The sequence below is a fragment of the Daucus carota genome, chromosome 5, assembly GCF_001625215.2.
Source record: "Daucus carota subsp. sativus chromosome 5, DH1 v3.0, whole genome shotgun sequence".
Lineage (NCBI taxonomy): Eukaryota > Viridiplantae > Streptophyta > Magnoliopsida > Apiales > Apiaceae > Daucus > Daucus carota.
In genome coordinates, this window is record NC_030385.2 from 11,228,568 (window position 1) to 11,247,032 (window position 18,465).

General features: G+C 32.7%; 2 protein-coding genes across 3 annotated transcripts; both read left to right on the plus strand.

Annotated features, from left to right (window-relative positions):
- Positions 1-1,676: 1,676 nt before the first annotated feature.
- LOC108223770 (uncharacterized) lies at positions 1,677-8,583 on the plus strand. 2 transcript variants are annotated; one of them, XM_017398181.2, is made up of 7 exons: positions 1,677-1,848; positions 1,966-2,540; positions 5,846-5,904; positions 5,980-6,102; positions 6,336-7,064; positions 7,352-7,568; positions 7,653-8,583. In XM_017398181.2, the coding sequence occupies exons 2-7, from the start codon at positions 2,243-2,245 to the stop codon at positions 8,273-8,275; spliced, it is 2,049 nt and encodes a 682-aa protein (XP_017253670.1). In that variant the 5' UTR covers positions 1,677-1,848; positions 1,966-2,242; the 3' UTR covers positions 8,276-8,583. The 2 variants fall into 2 exon arrangements, with proteins under 2 accessions (XP_017253670.1, XP_017253671.1); XM_017398182.2 differs by having other exon boundaries at positions 1,707-1,848; positions 1,966-2,528.
- Positions 8,584-16,402: 7,819 nt separating this feature from the next.
- On the plus strand, positions 16,403-17,762 carry LOC108221073 (serine acetyltransferase 1, chloroplastic). The gene has a single exon (XM_017394973.2). The coding sequence runs from the start codon at positions 16,542-16,544 to the stop codon at positions 17,601-17,603; it is 1,062 nt and encodes a 353-aa protein (XP_017250462.2). The 5' UTR covers positions 16,403-16,541; the 3' UTR covers positions 17,604-17,762.
- The last annotated feature ends 703 nt before the right edge of the window (positions 17,763-18,465 follow it).

Genomic DNA, 18,465 nt, shown 5'->3' on the forward strand with positions numbered 1-18,465 from the left:
TAGAAATATGTATATCATAATTCATCTTGTTTCTCTTTTTATTTATTGTAGTTGATTTTTAAGGATGAACGTTTAAATAGTATATTTCTTGTTATCTAAATATTGATTCATAGTTCGAATAAATTTCGGGTTCTTGTGATATGTATGTATAAGGATAGGTTGGATCTGAATGTTAATTTATTTTAAGAATAAATTTTATTTTATAGTTTATATGCTCAATGTGTATTATAATTTTGCACTGACATGTATTTATATGAGATATATCTCATAATTTAAACTGATTTTTATTTTTAAGAGTAAAGTTTTCTTTTAAATGAAAAATATATGTTTTTGAAACATATTATATACTTATATATATATAATAAGCGTAAGGGAGATAATTTGGTTGCATTGTCTCACGGTGGTCTTACTACCATAAACTTATCATCCCTTCGATCGTATACAAAACAAAAAAGCACAGGTAGATTAGAATAAAATTATGCTCAGCTCTATAAGGCAACTAATATCCACTTGTATATTTATGATTCACTTTCTCAATCCAAAACAAATTCTACCTGTCACGTGTTTGTGATTTTTTCTAATCCCAAAAATATATTTCCTACCAGTTTTAATTGTGGAAGCATATAAATCACACTGTCACAAATTTATTTTTATCTAATAGATTTTCTTAAACAACATACTAAATAAAAATAATATTATACATAATATTAAAATTAATAAGTCGAATTTATGTTGGAAACGAACACAAAAACATTTTCTTAAACCAAAACAAATTTTATCTTTTACTTGCATGTTTATGATTCTTTTCTTAATTCAAAACAAATTATGTTTATCAATTTTAATTCTAAAACCATATAAATTCTTAGAAAAATAAAATCACATTAGGTATCATATTTTTTATATAAAATACATTTATAAATATTATCTAATAAAAGTTGACATCACATATATAGAACCCTACTACATATATCAACAAGAATATTAAGAGAAAGACGTGAAATTATTGTAATTGAAGTTGATGGTACATATGAAATTCTCCCGTATAAATACAAATTAATCAAAAATATTATACATAGTAGAATCCTCGACACCCGGAGCAACACAAAATCTTTCAAATATAAAACTGGCCAAGATTTTGAATATAAATCACTCGCTCATTAATTTCTCCTCTCATCTTTGTAAAAATCATTTTGTAAATTTTTGTTAATATCAAAATATGAATATCTCAGAGGAAAAAAAAAGTTTAGCATAAAATTTCATGAATTTTTTTTCAAAAGATACATAAAAGAATAAAGAGATGATCATAATAAATAATATTGCGAACATTATAACAATGCTACTGAACAAACATGAAGATAAAGATCAAAATTATGACCTAACTAAAAGGAGCAGACCAGAGGTTAGTAATGCACAAGTGGCTCTGCCTTAAAAAATAATAGAATTTCATATGTTATTTTTATTTAATTTAAAATTATGATTTATTATTGATTAATAATTTTTTCATCATTTTTAATATATAAAAAATAAAATTTTATAAAACAATTGAAAAGGTCCCGTGCTTTTGAATTTACAACTATAAACCGGATATATATCAATAAACAAGGTTTAAAAGTCGGAAATGCCACTAAGTATAGGTCTTTTTAATTTTTATACTAGCGACTAGCGTAGCTTGTACTAGCAATAAATACATACGTGTATACACACCACTTATTTTCGTCCCCAATTCACCCTGCTTACTCTTCACCTGCATCACCTCATGTGTGCTGCCTCCGCTGTTAGCGTTTTCAATGCTCAGTCTCTTGCAAGTCTAAAACCTCAGCTTTCTGCGATTTCAATCATGTTTCTGAGGTATGTGTGTTTGAAATTCATTTGTTTCTATAGGAATATCCCCATTTCATTTCTTTTGTTCTTAATCTCTTTTGCTCAACTGCCTTAATTTTTCTGGGTTTTTGGTATATGTTGCAGATCTCCAAAACCCCATGAGTATGCAGCTTTATTCGTTCCTTGGATTTCGTGGGCCAACATAGTTTAGAAGGTTTTAGATGATTGATATACTCTGGCCTTAAGTACTTGTAAAGCTTGTGTTTTCTTACTCAATTTTAGTTAGGTTTTAGCTTTTAGGCAATTGATTTAGGTGGGTTGTGGGTGGGTTATGATTTCTTTCTTCCATGTAAGTGGTTTATTCTAGGATTGTGATTATTTTTGTTAGTTAGTCAAAGGGGTTGTTTAAAATTGTTGGATTATGGCTAATAACGGTACCCCATATTTTATCGAGTGGAGAGAGGAGATTGTTTCGAAAGAGTGGGGAAACCGTGTTGTGCATTATTACTTGAAGGACATTGAAGGGGAATCTGTTCTAGCGGTTGTGGGAACCGAGAGGAGTGTTAGGCACATGTTTTATGTTGTTTCTGATCAGTTCTTGAGTGCTTATGGAGCGGAGAATTCAGTCTATGCCGGGTACAAATGGAGAGCAAGGAGAGAGGTCGTGAATTGGCTCACATCTATGTTATCGAAGCAGCATCAACTTGGTAACAATTCTAGTATGTTATTCCTTCTGTTGTGGCTTTGTTATATCTGTAGCAACTTGTGCCTCTCATGTTTTCTGCCAAAAATTAAGCTTTATTATATTATGTACAATGTGGGAATAGTGAGTTACATTAGATGTATTTACATTCTATAGTTTTTGTTTGAGCATTACTTTTTTTTTTGTTCATTTCTTTAATTTCTTCTAATGGAGGCTATGTTGCTTGGACTTGGGTAGTAATGACACAAATCCAAGTGTTGGACTCTTGGATTTCTGAAAATTGGCGACACGAGTGGTGTCTTTTTATGGAAATCTGTATGGAAAGAACATTAATTTTTAATCATTATAAAATATACAATGTTATATAATATTTATATTTTCATTTCAAGTTTTTCACTATTTGCCAGCGTTTTGAAATTGGGAGTACTTGAAAACCGGGTGCTAAATGCATAAGTGCTCGCTTATGTGAGATGCTGCATATATGTGCAACGCGAAGCGCATTGCTCTGCTGAAGAAACATGCCTTCAGTGAAGCGCAGGCTTATGTGTGGTGCGTGAACGGCTGAAGTGCACTTATTTTCAGATGTTGACTTTATCTTTGACTGGGTCATATAAACCCTACTTCTCAGCAGACACTCGTATACACTCAACTTCTCCTCCCATCTATATCAACTGTGACTAAAACATAGATATTCTCTACTACACGCACCCACGCGCGCGCGCACACACACACACTGTTAAACTTTATATGTAGACATTGATATACAGATCAGACACGCACTGATGCAGTAATGTCAGCCGGCCACCCAAAACTCCGGTGGTGATCTGCAGTAAAGAAGCAAATAGCAAATTTGAAGATGCACATCCTTTTAACCCATACTGGTTAACCCAAATTTTTGGCTAACAAGTGATACTTTGTCATAGGTTATACTATATTTACTGATTATATACACTATTTATGCTTATATTTATCTTTTCTATGTCTATTTGTAACTAGTTAGTATATACTAAACTATATATGTCTATACTGAGCTATATATAGTTACATATCATTTATTATACTATTTGTCAGTGTGAATGTGTGATTATATATTCATATTTGAGGTGTTGTATGAAGATAGACAAAGAATGGTGAATTAGCTATGCATTTCGTTGTTACTTTGACTTCAAACTGTAATATACTTTGAATTGTATGCTGAATTTAGTTGTCTCATCATTTATGATAATTTAGCTTTGCTTATAAATGTCTTATTATCTATAATTTATAATGTTTTACACTGTATACCATGTATGTCTTTTTACTTGTCCTAGATGAATCTGCGCATTGCGCTTTTACTCTAGGAAGTCGCCTTTGCACTTCGGCGCGGGTTGCATGTTCAATGACACTGGTATATAAATATTAAATATGTAGTGTCAATATGACTTATACCTGTATTAATGATTTACTTTATAAAATTAGAAAATAATTATACTTTTAGAATATTAGATTCTCCCTCTGTCCCATTCCTATTGGTCCTCTTTCAAAATCCACCTTTTTATTTAATGAAATTAAATGAATCGTTAACTTCCTAAATTATAATTTTTTTCCCAAGATTACCCTTTAACAAACTACTAAATTATGAATAATTAAAACTGTTAGGGTGTAAGAGGAAATAAGTTTATCAATTTACCATAGTTATTTGATTTGGACATATTTTGGGCAATGAAAATTTTAAGTGGGAATAATAAAAACGGGAAGGTGGGAGTATTAAATAGTATTGAGTAATATTTAACAATTTATAAGTATGAATCATTACTCATTAAATATCTATTTATATTTTAATCTGTGTTCTGAGAAGTTAATCAATCGTGATCTTTACACCGAGTGGAAAAGTTTTTTTTTTTTTTTTTTTTTTAATGATTAAGAGGCCAATTAAGTGGATTAAGTGTCCAAAGAGGTTTTGCTGCCGATATTTGATTCTTATAAATAAGTTATATTGCACACTGAAAATTCTTTGTTTTATTAGAATATGCCCTATCCGAATTTAGATTGTTATTACTTAGTCATTGTTTAATTATAGGTTTGAATTAAGGGGAACCGTGTTTATATATACATTGATGATCCACTTAAAAATCCTCTCAAGTGTCCGCTTAACTGCTCAAGTGCTAAGAGCAAGTCCAAGAGATGCCCTATCTCATGTCCTAAGTTATAATTTAGGGCAATTGATGAAAAAACTTGATCCAACAATGTCTTAGTGATGCCCTATATCACTAGGACAACCTCCTCAAGCCCTATTTTTGGGGCACATCTCTCCTTGCCCAATTCTATATTTTATTATAAATTCTCATCAACACTCTCTTTCTCTCTCTACTTTTATATTATGCTTTAATGATGAAAATAAAATATTAGACATATTGTGAGAATAAGGCACATTGTTGGAGTTCAAATTACTAAAGTATGTCCTAAATTACTAGGACATACTCTTGGACTTGCTCTAAAAGGTTTTTTCCCTTAGACCTATCAGCGCCTTTTAGAACACTGGTTGTAATACATTCAAGAACTTCTCTTAGTACTCTTTTTGATTAATGTGACATCATGATTCATGCAGTTTCTCAGCGAGTAAGATTGATTCCGATTTTGACGGTACTACTATTTACTTCACAACACTGATAAAGGAAGCCAAAAAACTCACTGTCATTAGAACTGATGAGGTTTACTTTGTATGTGCTCCATCCTAGTAGTGTAAAAATGTAGTTGTTAAACTAAAGTCTAAACTAATAAGAAAAAATTGAGTCAACACGGTCTTCATGTCCAATGCAAGTGTTTTCAGTGGAAATCCTGCCAAGTATGGTACTGGGTGTCGTACGCCCACTCTTTAATAATATATTAGTAATTGTATGTAATAACTTCCCCCCTCAAAAAATAGATAGTGCAATATTGCTTGCTGTTAAAAATATCTATTTATAGAAAATAATGGGCCTGAGGACACCTTCAGGTAACAAGCTTGATATTAAAAGATTTTATACGTAAAAGCATAAGGGTACATTTGTAAATTCATATTTCAGTTGTTTTATTATAAAACTAGCCTTCCGTTATACATGGGAGGATGTTATAACCTAGTACCCGGAGGGTGACCTCAGGCACATGACACATCATCCCTAGCTCCTTCACTGGTTTGTTTGTTTTGGGTATCGGAGGACCTCAAGTACCCTCTATATTTGCTCATCAAGTTTAAACTTTAACATTTTTATCATGCCTAAAAGTAATTTAAAATTTTCATTACACGACAATGCGTAGCTGGAAATGAATATTGCGAGTTTAACAATTTTATCATTCTTGCAGAATCTTCACAAGGTGATCCGATCTCTGCTATTCAACAGTTCCGTATGCCAGTTTTTAAGGTAATATTGTGTTTGTTTTAGTTCTTGCTGTTTTTAGTTGTACAAGTAGATTCTTACCTGTAATTTTTTTGTTAGGGCTGTCATTCAAGGAATCTGAAAGTTCATAATTCAGGCATTGAGTGGTCAGGTGAATCATGGGCCTGCGGAAAACAACTAAAACACTATCCAGCATTTCGCAAGAATGGGATTACTATTGCGGTAAACATTTATGAGCATCTTTAAATCTAATGGGTGGACTGAGGTGTTCTTTAAATGCTGAAAATCCTTTGAAAGAGTCATAGTAGCAAAAGGGAAGGAGAGAAGTAAAAACTTGACCATTAGGCCTACTGCTAATTACTCGTACTAAATTAGGCAAACCAATTTCTTATGTCCTTTGTTTTCATTTCTAATGCTAACTTTCTTTTGATTTTCCATCTCTTTTCATGGGTCAGATACAATCATTTGTCTTTGTAATGGCTGAAGAAGAGAACCATCACCTTGCATACCTTGAAGATTTGTATGAAGACAGAAAAGGCCAGAAGAAAGTCAAAGTGAGGTGGTTCCACCTTAATCAAGAAGTCAAAAATGTTGATTCTATACAAAATTCTCACCCTAAAGAAGTTTTCATGACACCTTATGTTCAAGTCATCAGTGTGGAATGTGTTGACGGTCCTGCCATAGTTGTAACTCGTGAACACTATGATAAATTTGTGGCTGTACTTCCGCAAGATGTGCTAGATAAAGTACATCTGTGCTTCAGACAGTTCAAAAGTAACCGTGTGAAGCCTTTCAAGTTGAATAAATTGTGTGGCTATTTTAATCAACCAATTTTTTCATATTTGGGTCATGAAATGGATGATGATGAATCTAAGCCTCGAGACAATGTCAAACTAGGAAGTAAGCGAACCAGGAGTTGTAGAGATCGTCAACCATTGTCATATAAATCATCAGGCCGGAACTGGAGGTATGGTGTGCAGAGGAAGTTAATCCATTCAAAACGTGCTGAATGCCCACCTCTGGCAACTACACTGTTCAAGGTTAATGACAAGATAGAGCTACTTTGCCAAGATAGTGGAATTCGAGGTTGCTGGTTTAGGTGTACGATTTTGAAGGTCTCCCGACATATGATACGGGTCCAGTATGATGACCTAAACGATGCTGATGGATGTAGCAATCTTGAGGTATGCCATGACATTTAAAAACAATCAATGAACTAGTCCTTTGTTTCAAGTTTTCTATGCTTTTCATTTGGGGTAATATTGATAACCCATCCAGAGTGCATTTCAGTTACTATATTTCCTAAATAGTCTCCTCTGAGATTAGTGTTTGACCACATGGAATATTGCTATCTAAAAACATGAAATTAAATATTAATGTCTGTAAAATACATGTAACTTATTTCTTTTACTGATAATAATATATTATTGTGCATGCTTGTAAACCTGGTGATTTCTGGAACGCCCTACAGGAATGGATACCAGCATTCAGGCCCGCATTGCCCGATAAACTTGGTATGAGGCATAAAGGGCGCCCAACAATCAGGCCAGCTCTTTCTTGCATCGAATCACACCTGGATCTGGTGGCTGGAGCTGCGGTAGATGCATGGTGGAGTGATGGTTGGTGGGAAGGAGTATTAATTGGAATTGGGAACTCTGAAGATGGAATACTGCAAATTTTTGTTCCGAGTATGCTAATAATTTTTATATCCTTTTAAGTATGTTCCAACTTCCAAGTATGTTTGGTAATTTTTGTTCTCTTATCTCCATCAGGCGAAAACTTGTTTCTCAATGTACATGGAAAGAACTTGAGAGCTTCAAGAGATTGGGTGGGCGATTGTTGGCTTGATGTTGAAGCAAATGGCAACATTGTCTCAGCCATTTCTGTTGCAAACATATCAGATGACAAGATTTCTACGAGATATGCTTTTGACGAGGCCAAGTCAGATGATTTTCCAGCTTTAGGTCGTACAGACTTGATCAATTCCGTCAAAATTACCAACGAGGAGAAGCTTGAGTTAGATTGTTTGGCTCCACAGGATAGTTGTCCAGAGCTTAAAGTTAATATAGCTTGTTCCTCGCTACAGGATGTAATATTGGAAAAAATGAACTGTGCTGATGAGTTGGAACTACAGTTGAAAGACGTGGGGAAGAAAAGTAATGAAAGCATTACCGATAAGTGTGATGGGATGGACGATGCAGACCGTACTCATGATCATAGTGGTGATATTACTGTTCAGAATGTTTGTGATGATAATAACGTTTTACTAATCAAGGATAGCAATGACAATAGCATAGCACCAGAAGAATCTGAAAACTCTGAGAGGAAACCCGAGCCGGCATTAATGGAAGTGGATCACTTCCAAAGGGTGTCTCCTATTGTTATCGGAATGTAGTTGGAGATAGACGTACATATAAAGATAGATGTAACATGACTTCTGTTCGGCATTTTTGTCGACTGCGGGGAGTTGGGTGTATACCAGACTGAGATTAGCCGTCTGATAGGACTTTATTTTACTAATTATGTAGGACCATTGTGATAGAAGTTTCTCAAGTAGACCATTGTAATGGAAATTCTCAAGTAGAAGCTCACCTGTAAGCTGGAGTTTCTCTAAATTGTATTTACCTTGTGGATGTGTCTGTATTGGTTTGTTCATCACCGACATGAAGGTTTTTTTAGATATAAAGCTAAAGTTGCTCTACAGCATAAATGTTATATTGTGATGGTTTCTTTAAACCAAGTCTGAACTTATACCGTGTGTATGTACTTGATTCTTTCTTCCTTTCATGACAAGCTTTACTTGGTTGCATCCTTAGGAGAGAGTTGAATCACATGTAATGTTGTGGCACTATATTGTTCTGGTCTTCTAGTTGTGGATAATTCCTCTGTATAAACTTTGGCATGCTAAATGCAAAAGAATGGCTTGGACATAACTGAGTCTCAGCCACTTTGCTGCATATATAAATCCCATCCCCAGAAAGGGCCTTGCTTCTTTGTAACTTGAGGATTTGGAGCTGGCACTCATCCTCAATGCAAGTGCTTGCATCCCATCACTTCCTATAACTGCCTATACTGAATTCTGCAAAATATATCCTGTCCCTCAAATAAACAGTAACAGAAGGTGATCTATAGATGCCAACCGTTTGCAGTAGCACCCAAGTGACAACTGTTCTGTCTGTTTGATTTTGGTGGAAATACATGCAACCTTAGAGTCAGGAATCATATCAATAATAGCACCTTAGAAGAGTAAGTGAATCACCTCTACTATTTAGAACAAGTCCAAGAGATAGTGATAATTCAGGGCATTTGAGGAAAAATGCTGATCTAACACAAGTGTCCCTCTAATATTAACACTGAATGGCGAATGCATTATGTAAGTATTTTATTAGTAAATCCCAGCCCATCAAAATTATAATTGGATTAGTTTATAATAAGATGAAGTAATGTACTCTCTCTAATAAATCACTTTTCATCATAGTATATTGTCTTTAACTTTTTTTGTTAATTGTTGTGCCCTCGATAAAATATATTCCTCGGTCTGCCACTGCGATGTAGCATTAATAAATGGTATTTGCGATCATTTTTTCAGATGATGATATTCAAGATATTAATGATGGATATAGTGATAATGAGAGCGAACACCTGAATAATGATAACTCAAGTTTAACTAATTGAAAATTTTGTAAAAAATATAAGTACGTGTTGTGATGGATCTAGGAATCTAGTTAAGCGGGATAAGAGTTAATTAATTAGATAGATATAATTTTTTTGATAAGAAATATATAATATATTAAAGCAAAATTATTAGAATTTAAATCCAAAAGCAGCTGATAATGAACTACTTGCATTAATCATGGGATCATTAAAAATAAGAAGAAAGCCATTCAGAACCCTCATTCACTGGTAGCCCGAGTTTTTTTTTTTTTTTTTTTTTTTTTTTTTTTTTTTTTTTTTTTTTTTTGAAAATGAGAATAAATCTCAACGAGAATCGGCAATTCACCGTGATAATTCTTTCATTCAAGAAAGCTTATCATCTAACCGTCGGACATGCAAGATGACCGGGGAAATTTAGACAATAAAACTTTAATGTCCGAAAAGAAAACCGGCCTTCTTCCAAGAATCCTGAAAATAAAACAAGAGAAACAAAAAAAATATAAGTCGATATATTTAACAGATTACATCAAAATATTCCCACAATCATGATAACTCATGATTGAGACAATTAAGCTCTTAATTAAGGCATCATAATAAAATATTAATATCCTTAATTAAGACACAATTAATGCTTAAAATAAGGCCCAATTAACGCCCCCAATAAAGAAGCACAATTTACGCCCTCAATAATTGAGGCACAATTTACGCCCTCAATAAAGAGGCATAATTAACGAGGCACAATTACCGCCCTCAATTAAGGCACAATTAGCACGCTTTCCTTTCTGAAACCGGATCCGAAGCCCGAGTTTTCAAAGCGATACTATCCTAATATATTAATGAAACCGGTGGGAGCAACTGCCGTCAAACCTCGTTGTGTAAATCCGTCCCTAAGTACGAGTACCTACTGAGAAAATACTCGCAATATTTACCTTTTACAGTAGCATTTTTTAAATGCATTAAATATTACTCCCTCCGTCCCTCCCATTTCTTATCGAATGGGTTGGGCACGGAGGTTAAGAAATATGAATAAAATAGTTGAAAAGAGAAAGAAAAGTGGGTGAAGTGGTGGGACCTACTGATTTTTAACGTATAAAAGGGAGATAGTGGAGTAAAAGTAGTGTGAAAAGGAAAGAAAAGTGGAGAAGTGGTGGGACCCATTGACCACATTTGGTAAGTTTTGAAATGTAAAGAATTGGATGAACACCCCAAAAAGTAAAGTGTAAAGAAATGGAAGGGACGGAGGGAGTATGATTAGTGCCCAACACTGTAATACGAGCTTAGGACGAATGGAAAGTGTAAAGAAATGAAAGGGACGGAGGGAATATGATTAGTGCCCAACACTGTAATACGAGCTTAGGACGAATTATGGTTGTAGATGGCATAATACACTTATGTGCAATACTTTTATACGGGTTAAGCAATATTGTGTATCATTGTTGTGAGGGATTTATATCAGAGTTACAATAAATTGTATTTAAATATTTTACTCGATTCATCATTGTGAATGGGGGACTCGTTTAAATTATTTTATATATTATTTTATTAAATTTCTTACAAAAATTAAAATAGGATATGATATAATGGAGATTTGGTGTTGATGTAACACTTGCAGGATACCTATTTTACTGATAAAGTATGAAAAGAACGAATAATTATATTAATTTTGTCATTTTTATCATAATTATTTTTGAGAAATTCAACAAAATAAAATATGTGGTAAATTAAGTAGTTTAAATGAGTTTCCCTTCAGAAATGTGAGTCACATTTAAGTGCAATTTATTTTGATATTAACCCTTGTTATGAGAGATGGAGAACAAGCAAATACTATTTGAGAGTTGAGACATGTTATATAATTTTGTCAAGGAATTTTATGAAACATATAAAATAATAGTAAGCTCATAATTAGAACTTCTGGAGTGTATTTGATAGAGATTTTAATGGGTTGTTTTAATCTATGAATTTTAATGAATTATATATATGTGATTTTGATTTTGTACGAATTCTTAATAAAATGTCGGAGAGTTGATATAAATTCTTAAAATCTAAGCAGAATGCTTCAAAATCTCATTGATTTGATGGGATTTCATAAAATTTAAAATACACTGAGCGATCCATAAATTCATCATTTTATCAAATTCAAAAAAAATCGAGCATTTGAATACCATCAGATTTTAAAAAATCTCAATTGAATATCATTGGATTTTTAAGCATATTTTAAAATCATAATTAAATACCACCGGATTTTATACCCAAATGTAAATTTCTAATTAAATAACTCAAGATTTTAACGTATTTTAAATAATCTCAATTGGACTCATAAGATATTATGTAAAATTTGCTCAACATGTAACACATTTTGTTTCGAGATACTAAATATATTAATTGATTGGCTATATTTTAAATGTAGTATGTTATTATTGTTTTAAATTGTTATAAATGGAATGTATTATTTTAATATGATACTAGATCACGTGATAAATAATACGTGTCAAATAATATGAAAAAAAATATCAATATACTTATATAAAGGATAAGCGAGGGGCGTGTAGGTGGCGCCTCTCACATCGCTCCGTTCTGTTTTTCTAATTTTCTGAAATTTTTGGATGAAAAATATTAAATATTAGAACTACCTTTTTTAGTTTCGGTCCACTTTCGGATATATTAGAAGTAAGTTTCAGAATCTGATTTTGTTTCATATTATTTATGGGATATAGTAGCTTGAAAGTTTTAATCTGATTTTGTTTCTATATAAAGGAAAAGTGAGGGGCGTGTAGGTGGCGCCTCTCACATCATTCTGTTCTATTTTTCTAATTTTTTGGAATTTTCGAATGAAAAATATCAAAAATTAGAACTACCTTTTTTAGTTTCGGATATATTAGAAGCAAGTTTCAGAATCTGATTTTGTTTCAGATTATTTATGGAATATAGAAACTTGAAAGTTTTAATCTGATTTTGTTTCAAATTATTTAATTATGGGTGAGAGTAGCACACAAGCTTTCTGCACATGTAAATACCCCTATAGGTTGTAGGGTCAACCTACTCTCTCTCAATACCACAACCCTACCTCTCCGTGGTGATAGTTCTATTGCTCCATTTCTAACTCGGTTGTGCCGTTCTTCTGCAACGATAAGTGAAGGCTGTTTATACGGTATTAAAAAAAATAAAGGTTGTTGTAAACAAAGGTAGTTATAGATCGCTATGTGGGAGTCGACAAATCCACATGGGAGAAGAATATAGTCTTGACATGATATTGATGGAAGATATCAATAAATTAACTATTAGTGATGTATGTTTGTTGGTTCTTCTTTTAGAGTATTTGTTTTGTTCATCGGACATGTTTGTTGTTGTTAATTTTTATATGATTTACTTTGTACACATGAAAAAATTATTCATGCATTATCTATTTGCTCCGTTCAAGCAACTTTTAAGTGAAGACTGTTCATATAGCATTAAAAAATAAAGGTTGTTACAAATAAGGGTAATTATAGACCGTTATCTCACGGATTTAAGTTAGATATTTTTGTGCACAATCAATCCAAAAAAATTGGAGGAAGGTGTTAATGTAAGAACATGATTATTTTTCAAAAAAAAAAAACACAAATATAATTAAGATTCGTCGTGCTTTAAATTCTTAATTACGTGTAGAAAGTTATTTTCATTTTTTCAACATGAATTATAATCCAATTTTGCAATTTTATATATTAGTGTTGGTATTACATCAAGATTTTTATAATATAAAATTTATTTTATCTTATAAATATTAATTTTTAATCATTAATATACTTTTTATAAACAGCCACAAAATTATTACATTCTATAAATATTAAATATTGAATTATTAATATAATTTTTATAAGACTGAGTTCGTAAATAAACGAAAGTGACATGTGAAGTACAATATTTAGAGTCAAGACTTGTCAAAAGCCCCGAGAGTCATCTCAAACGTAAGCTTCACTCTCTTGCATTTGTAGTTTATATTCTCGTTCTATTAGAGCAACTCCAATGCAATGTTATACTTGATTCTATTGCTATATTATAACATCAAAAGTAAAGAAACTCAACTCCAAAGATGTGTTATATTTGGATGCATCCATGCATAAATGCATCCTTGGTTCTATTATAGAAGTTAGGTAAAAATTAATGAGTTGGTTAAATTTGAAACTAGTTATAGAACTTAGCATTGGAGTGCAAGTTTTATTTTAACAGAAAAAACACTTTTTGGTACTATATTATAACAAGAGCAATAGATATATAGCATCTAGCATTGGACTTGCTTTTAACTGTGTTAACTGAATAATGCTTCCTTCCTGATATTATAGTATGATTTTTATTCAACTCGGCCGCCAGGCAGCTTCGACTTCCAATAATGATACCACTAATTATTGATAAAGTTGTAAGGAAGCCAATTTCAAATTGGAGCCTGCCAAATCCAGTCAATTTGACCCTTATATTTAGGGGTGTGCAAACGGTTCGGTTAACCGAAAACCGAACCGAATAACCGAAAAAAATTCGGTTCGGTTAACCGAATTTCATAATTCGGTTCGGTTTTCGGTAGTAGTTTTTCTGAAATTCGGTTTTTCGGTAATTCGGTTTTTAACCGCGGTTAACCGAAAAACCGAATATAAAACCGAAATATCTATTAATAATTAATATAACTTCACTTCTATTCCTCACTTCCCTGAACAACACACGAGTCACGATGCACCCAGCAGAGATTCTCGCGACAGCCGAGTTGCATAAACCCAAATGAAGGCAATCTAATTAAAGATTTGGAGTCCAAATCACAGCAAACCCCTCTATTCTCTCAATAACGACGCACAGAGCCGCGGAGGTATGTCGATTCTCATTCTAATTGTGGTGTTTGTTGCTTGGATCTTGTAGTTGGGTTGAAACATGGGTTATATGTTGATTTTTGTGGGGGAGAAAGATCAATGGTGTACTGTCAATCTGATGCAACCTGGACTGTAGAGCCTGCTTATGCTTATCTGGGTTCTTGTATTGAAACTTATTCTGATGGAAAGTAAACTAGTAATATCTGTGAATTGTGACTTGTTTTTCTGAATTTTATTCTGAATTTTCTGAATTTCGGTTTTAATTTTCGGTTTCGGTATTAACCGAAATTAAAACTTCGGTTCGGTTTGAAAACCGAACATATTTCGGTTCGGTTTTCGGCAGCAGTTTTTCCACTATTTCGGTTTCGGTTAACCGAAATTCGGTTCGGTTCGGTTCGGTTTTTACCGAATGCACAGCCCTACTTATATTAGCTGCGCGTATCCCAGGAATGGTGACGTCGAAAAAAATTATATGACGTTCGTACCTCCGATTTCTCGGTAATTTTTATAATTTATTTTTATCTTTTTTAGTTAAAAACTAATATTTTATTAACAAATATTTAAAATAATTTATGAAACTATATTTTATAAAAGGTTTGAAATACATGCCGAACCTTTTGTCCTCGAGATAAAGAATTGAAGATGCATAAAGAGAGTATATAAAAATATCGTCTCTTACACACATTTCTAATATTCATAATTAAACTATTTAAATTAATATTTTTAAAATTTGAATATTTTTAAATGTTTAACGATTTAACTATATCGGTGATGATAAAATAATTCGATTTGACGGTATTTGATCCGATATACGAAATTTTGGATTTACCAAACATGATATTTTGTATTTAGGATTTTAAAATAAAAATTTTTTGGATTTGAATTTGGATACTGGATATATCAGTTCGAAATCCGAAATCTAATACCAACCTGATCCAAATCTAAAATCCGAAAACCAAGCACAAATTCTGAACTTAAACTATGTAATAGAGAGAGTAAGATTTAGAATTTTTTAATTTTAGACAAAAAAAAACTAAGTACAAACTTAACATGAATTCTGTGCCTACTCTAATATAGAGTAAGTTCAAAAGTTTTTAGTTTTAAACAAAGAAAACTCTAAGCACAAATTTGTACTTAGTCTATATAAAACAGAGTAAGTTTAGAGTTTTTTTTTTAAAAAAAATTTTAGGTAAAAAAATAAGCACAAACTAAGCATAAATTATGTACTTACTCCCAATAATACAAAATAAGTTCAGATTTTTTTAGTTCTAGGGCAAAATAACTAAGTACTAATTAAGTACATATTCTGTACTTATTCTATATAATGCAGAGTAAGTTCAGAATTTTTTAGTTTAAAGTAAAAAAATTAAGTACAAATTCAGTATTTTATCTATATAATTTAGTGTAAGTTCAAAATTTTTTAGTTTTAGGCAAAAAAATTAAGTAGATGCTATGCACAAATTCTGTACTTATCTATAACGAATACGCTACATTATATATCGGAAATATGCAAATTTTATTTTAATTTGACCGTTGATTATCTGAAAGATAGATTGGTGGGATAATTAAACATATGCAACAATGAACGATTTTCAATATATCTATATTGTACACAATACACAGGGGGTTTGTTTTCCGCAAACGTTTCCGGCTTCTGCTTTTGTTGATCCGTTTGTGTAAATAGGTAGAAGCACTTTTAAAGATCTGAGAATGCTAACTTTTCTCCCAGAGCTTCTGAATTTTTTCCAAACACTTTATTAATTTATTTACTTCTCACTTCTACTTCACTTATATAATTTAAGTAAAAAATTACTTTTTTTAAGCAAACCCAAATACACTACTAAGGTCAAACTACAGGCTGAGATTTCCCGGATATATACTCAAATTGGAGTAAGTTTGAAGGATCATTGTGCAATTTACTCCAACACTTTGGAGTAAACGATGGTAAAGAGAAATTTAAAGGCAGATATTAACGAAAAATAAAACAAAATATGTTGCTTGTGTCATTGCTTACCTTGGGTTGAAAAGAGATAAAAAACAATATTACACTTTGAATGATCTTGTCTGCTCTTATTATAATCTCTTTTCTTCAGTTGCACAAACTAATCGTTTTCCATGAAAGTTCTTCTGGTATAATCCTTCCCTCCCGAACCTTATATACATATACATCTGTATATGTATATCTATATATATATCTCAATTCTCCATCTTTCTTGTCAAAATCACAAACTCTCTGCTTCAATGGCAACTTGTATCCAAACAAAGCCCATTTCTCGCAATACAAACAGGTCCCAAATCGATGACCATGTTCGTGTCTATAATTACATAAAATCATGCAGACCCAATTTTCAAGATTATGATTCTTGCTTGCCCATTTCATCGTATCACCAAAAGAAATCTCACGTTTGTTGTATTGATAAAAATCAAGATTTTGTATGGCAGAAAATGAAAGAGGAAGCAAGGTCAGATGTTGATCAAGAGCCCATTTTGTCAACTTACTATTACACCTCAATCTTGGCTCATGAGTCTTTAGGAAGAGCTTTAGCCAATCATTTATCAATGAAACTCAGTAATGCAAGTATACCAAGTGGGACCCTTTATGATCTTTTTCTTGGGGTGTTCACAGATGATCAAGAAATCTTGAAATGTGTTGTGTTTGATATAATGGCTGTGAGGGAAAGAGACCCTGCTTGTATAAGTTATGTACACTGTTTCTTGAACTTTAAGGGATTTTTAGCTTGTCAAGCTCATAGGGTGGCACATAAGTTATGGTCACAAAATAGGAAAATATTGGCCCTTTTGATTCAAAGTAGGGTGTCTGAGGTTTTTGCTGTGGATATCCATCCGGGGGCAAAGATCGGACGAGGGGTATTGTTTGATCATGCTACTGGAATTGTTATTGGAGAAACAGCAGTTATCGGAGATAATGTGTCCATTTTACATAATGTGACATTGGGCGGTACTGGTAAGGCCTGCGGAGATAGGCATCCGAAGATTGGTGATGGGGTGTTGATAGGAGCGGGAACTTGTGTTTTAGGGAATATTAAGATTGGTGATGGGGCAAAAATTGGTGCTGGTTCTGTAGTGTTAAAAAGTATACCTGCTAGAACTACCGCAGTTGGTAACCCTGCTAGATTGATTGGAGGGAAGGAGAATCCATTTAGGCTGGATAAGATTCCAAGTCTTACTATGGACCATACTTCACATATTTCTGGTTGGTCTGATTATGTTATTTAGACTCTACTTGATTAAGGTTTCTGTTTTCATGTGTACAAGTGAGAATTGAGGTTCTCCTGTTAGATATTCTGGTGAAGTATACTTGTTCTAGAATGCTAGAACAGCTTGTAATGTATTACTCAAAATTCATCTATATGAATAAACTCTTTGGTCTCTGAATATTTCTTTTTATATATTAATTTGTTCTTTTGCTTCTGTGAAACTGTGGTTAAGTGATCTAGAACAAGCTTTGGTGTTGGTCTGTGCAGCATTGTATTTCTCTGGTAGAAATATATATTTTTTGTCTCCCTTTTTTAAGTTGTCACTTGTATGAAATTGAGCCTTGGCAGATCTGTTACAAGGATGCACTTTCATGAGGATTATAACCACAATTCATAATGAGGATCTCACTTTTTCTCTTCTTCTAAGACAATTTTCTTTCATAATGTCTAAACTAAAGTAATCCAAGCAAAAATAGTATGCAAGATGCAGTGGTAGTGTCGACGAAAGGTAGGATGCAAGTAGAAATTACTCAAATCCCAACAAACAGATATTGTCCGTTTATATCGATATCTGCCATAGAGATGTTTAAAGCTATTGTATGGCTACAAAGATGTGAACAACTGTCACCAGAAGAATAAGCTGGAATGTTGGCAGTTATTTGTTCACATCAAAGAAGATATTGAACCAAATTGTTGTTTTGGGTTTAGGTAACTGTAGCTGGGTTGGGGTTAAAGAGATTAGTTCCAAGTCCCCTCTGCGTCTTTTTCTTTACATGGAATGATTCTTTTGAGTTTTCAGTTTTTGATTCATCTAGTGGAACTAGTGTCTTTCTTTATTAAGCTAACTGGAATCAGCAGGGACATTTGGTTCATGGTTAATG

Excerpts from the sequence above, each read along its gene's own strand:
- LOC108221073 (XM_017394973.2), top strand. The coding sequence starts at position 16,542 with ATGTATATCTATATATATATCTCAATTCTCCATCTTTCTTGTCAAAAT.
- LOC108223770 (XM_017398181.2), top strand. The coding sequence starts at position 2,243 with ATGGCTAATAACGGTACCCCATATTTTATCGAGTGGAGAGAGGAGATT. Across the intron at positions 2,541-5,845 it reads TCAACTTGGTAACAATTCTA|AATCTTCACAAGGTGATCCG; the intron begins GTATGTTATTCC and ends TCATTCTTGCAG. Across the intron at positions 6,103-6,335 it reads AGAATGGGATTACTATTGCG|ATACAATCATTTGTCTTTGT; the intron begins GTAAACATTTAT and ends TTCATGGGTCAG.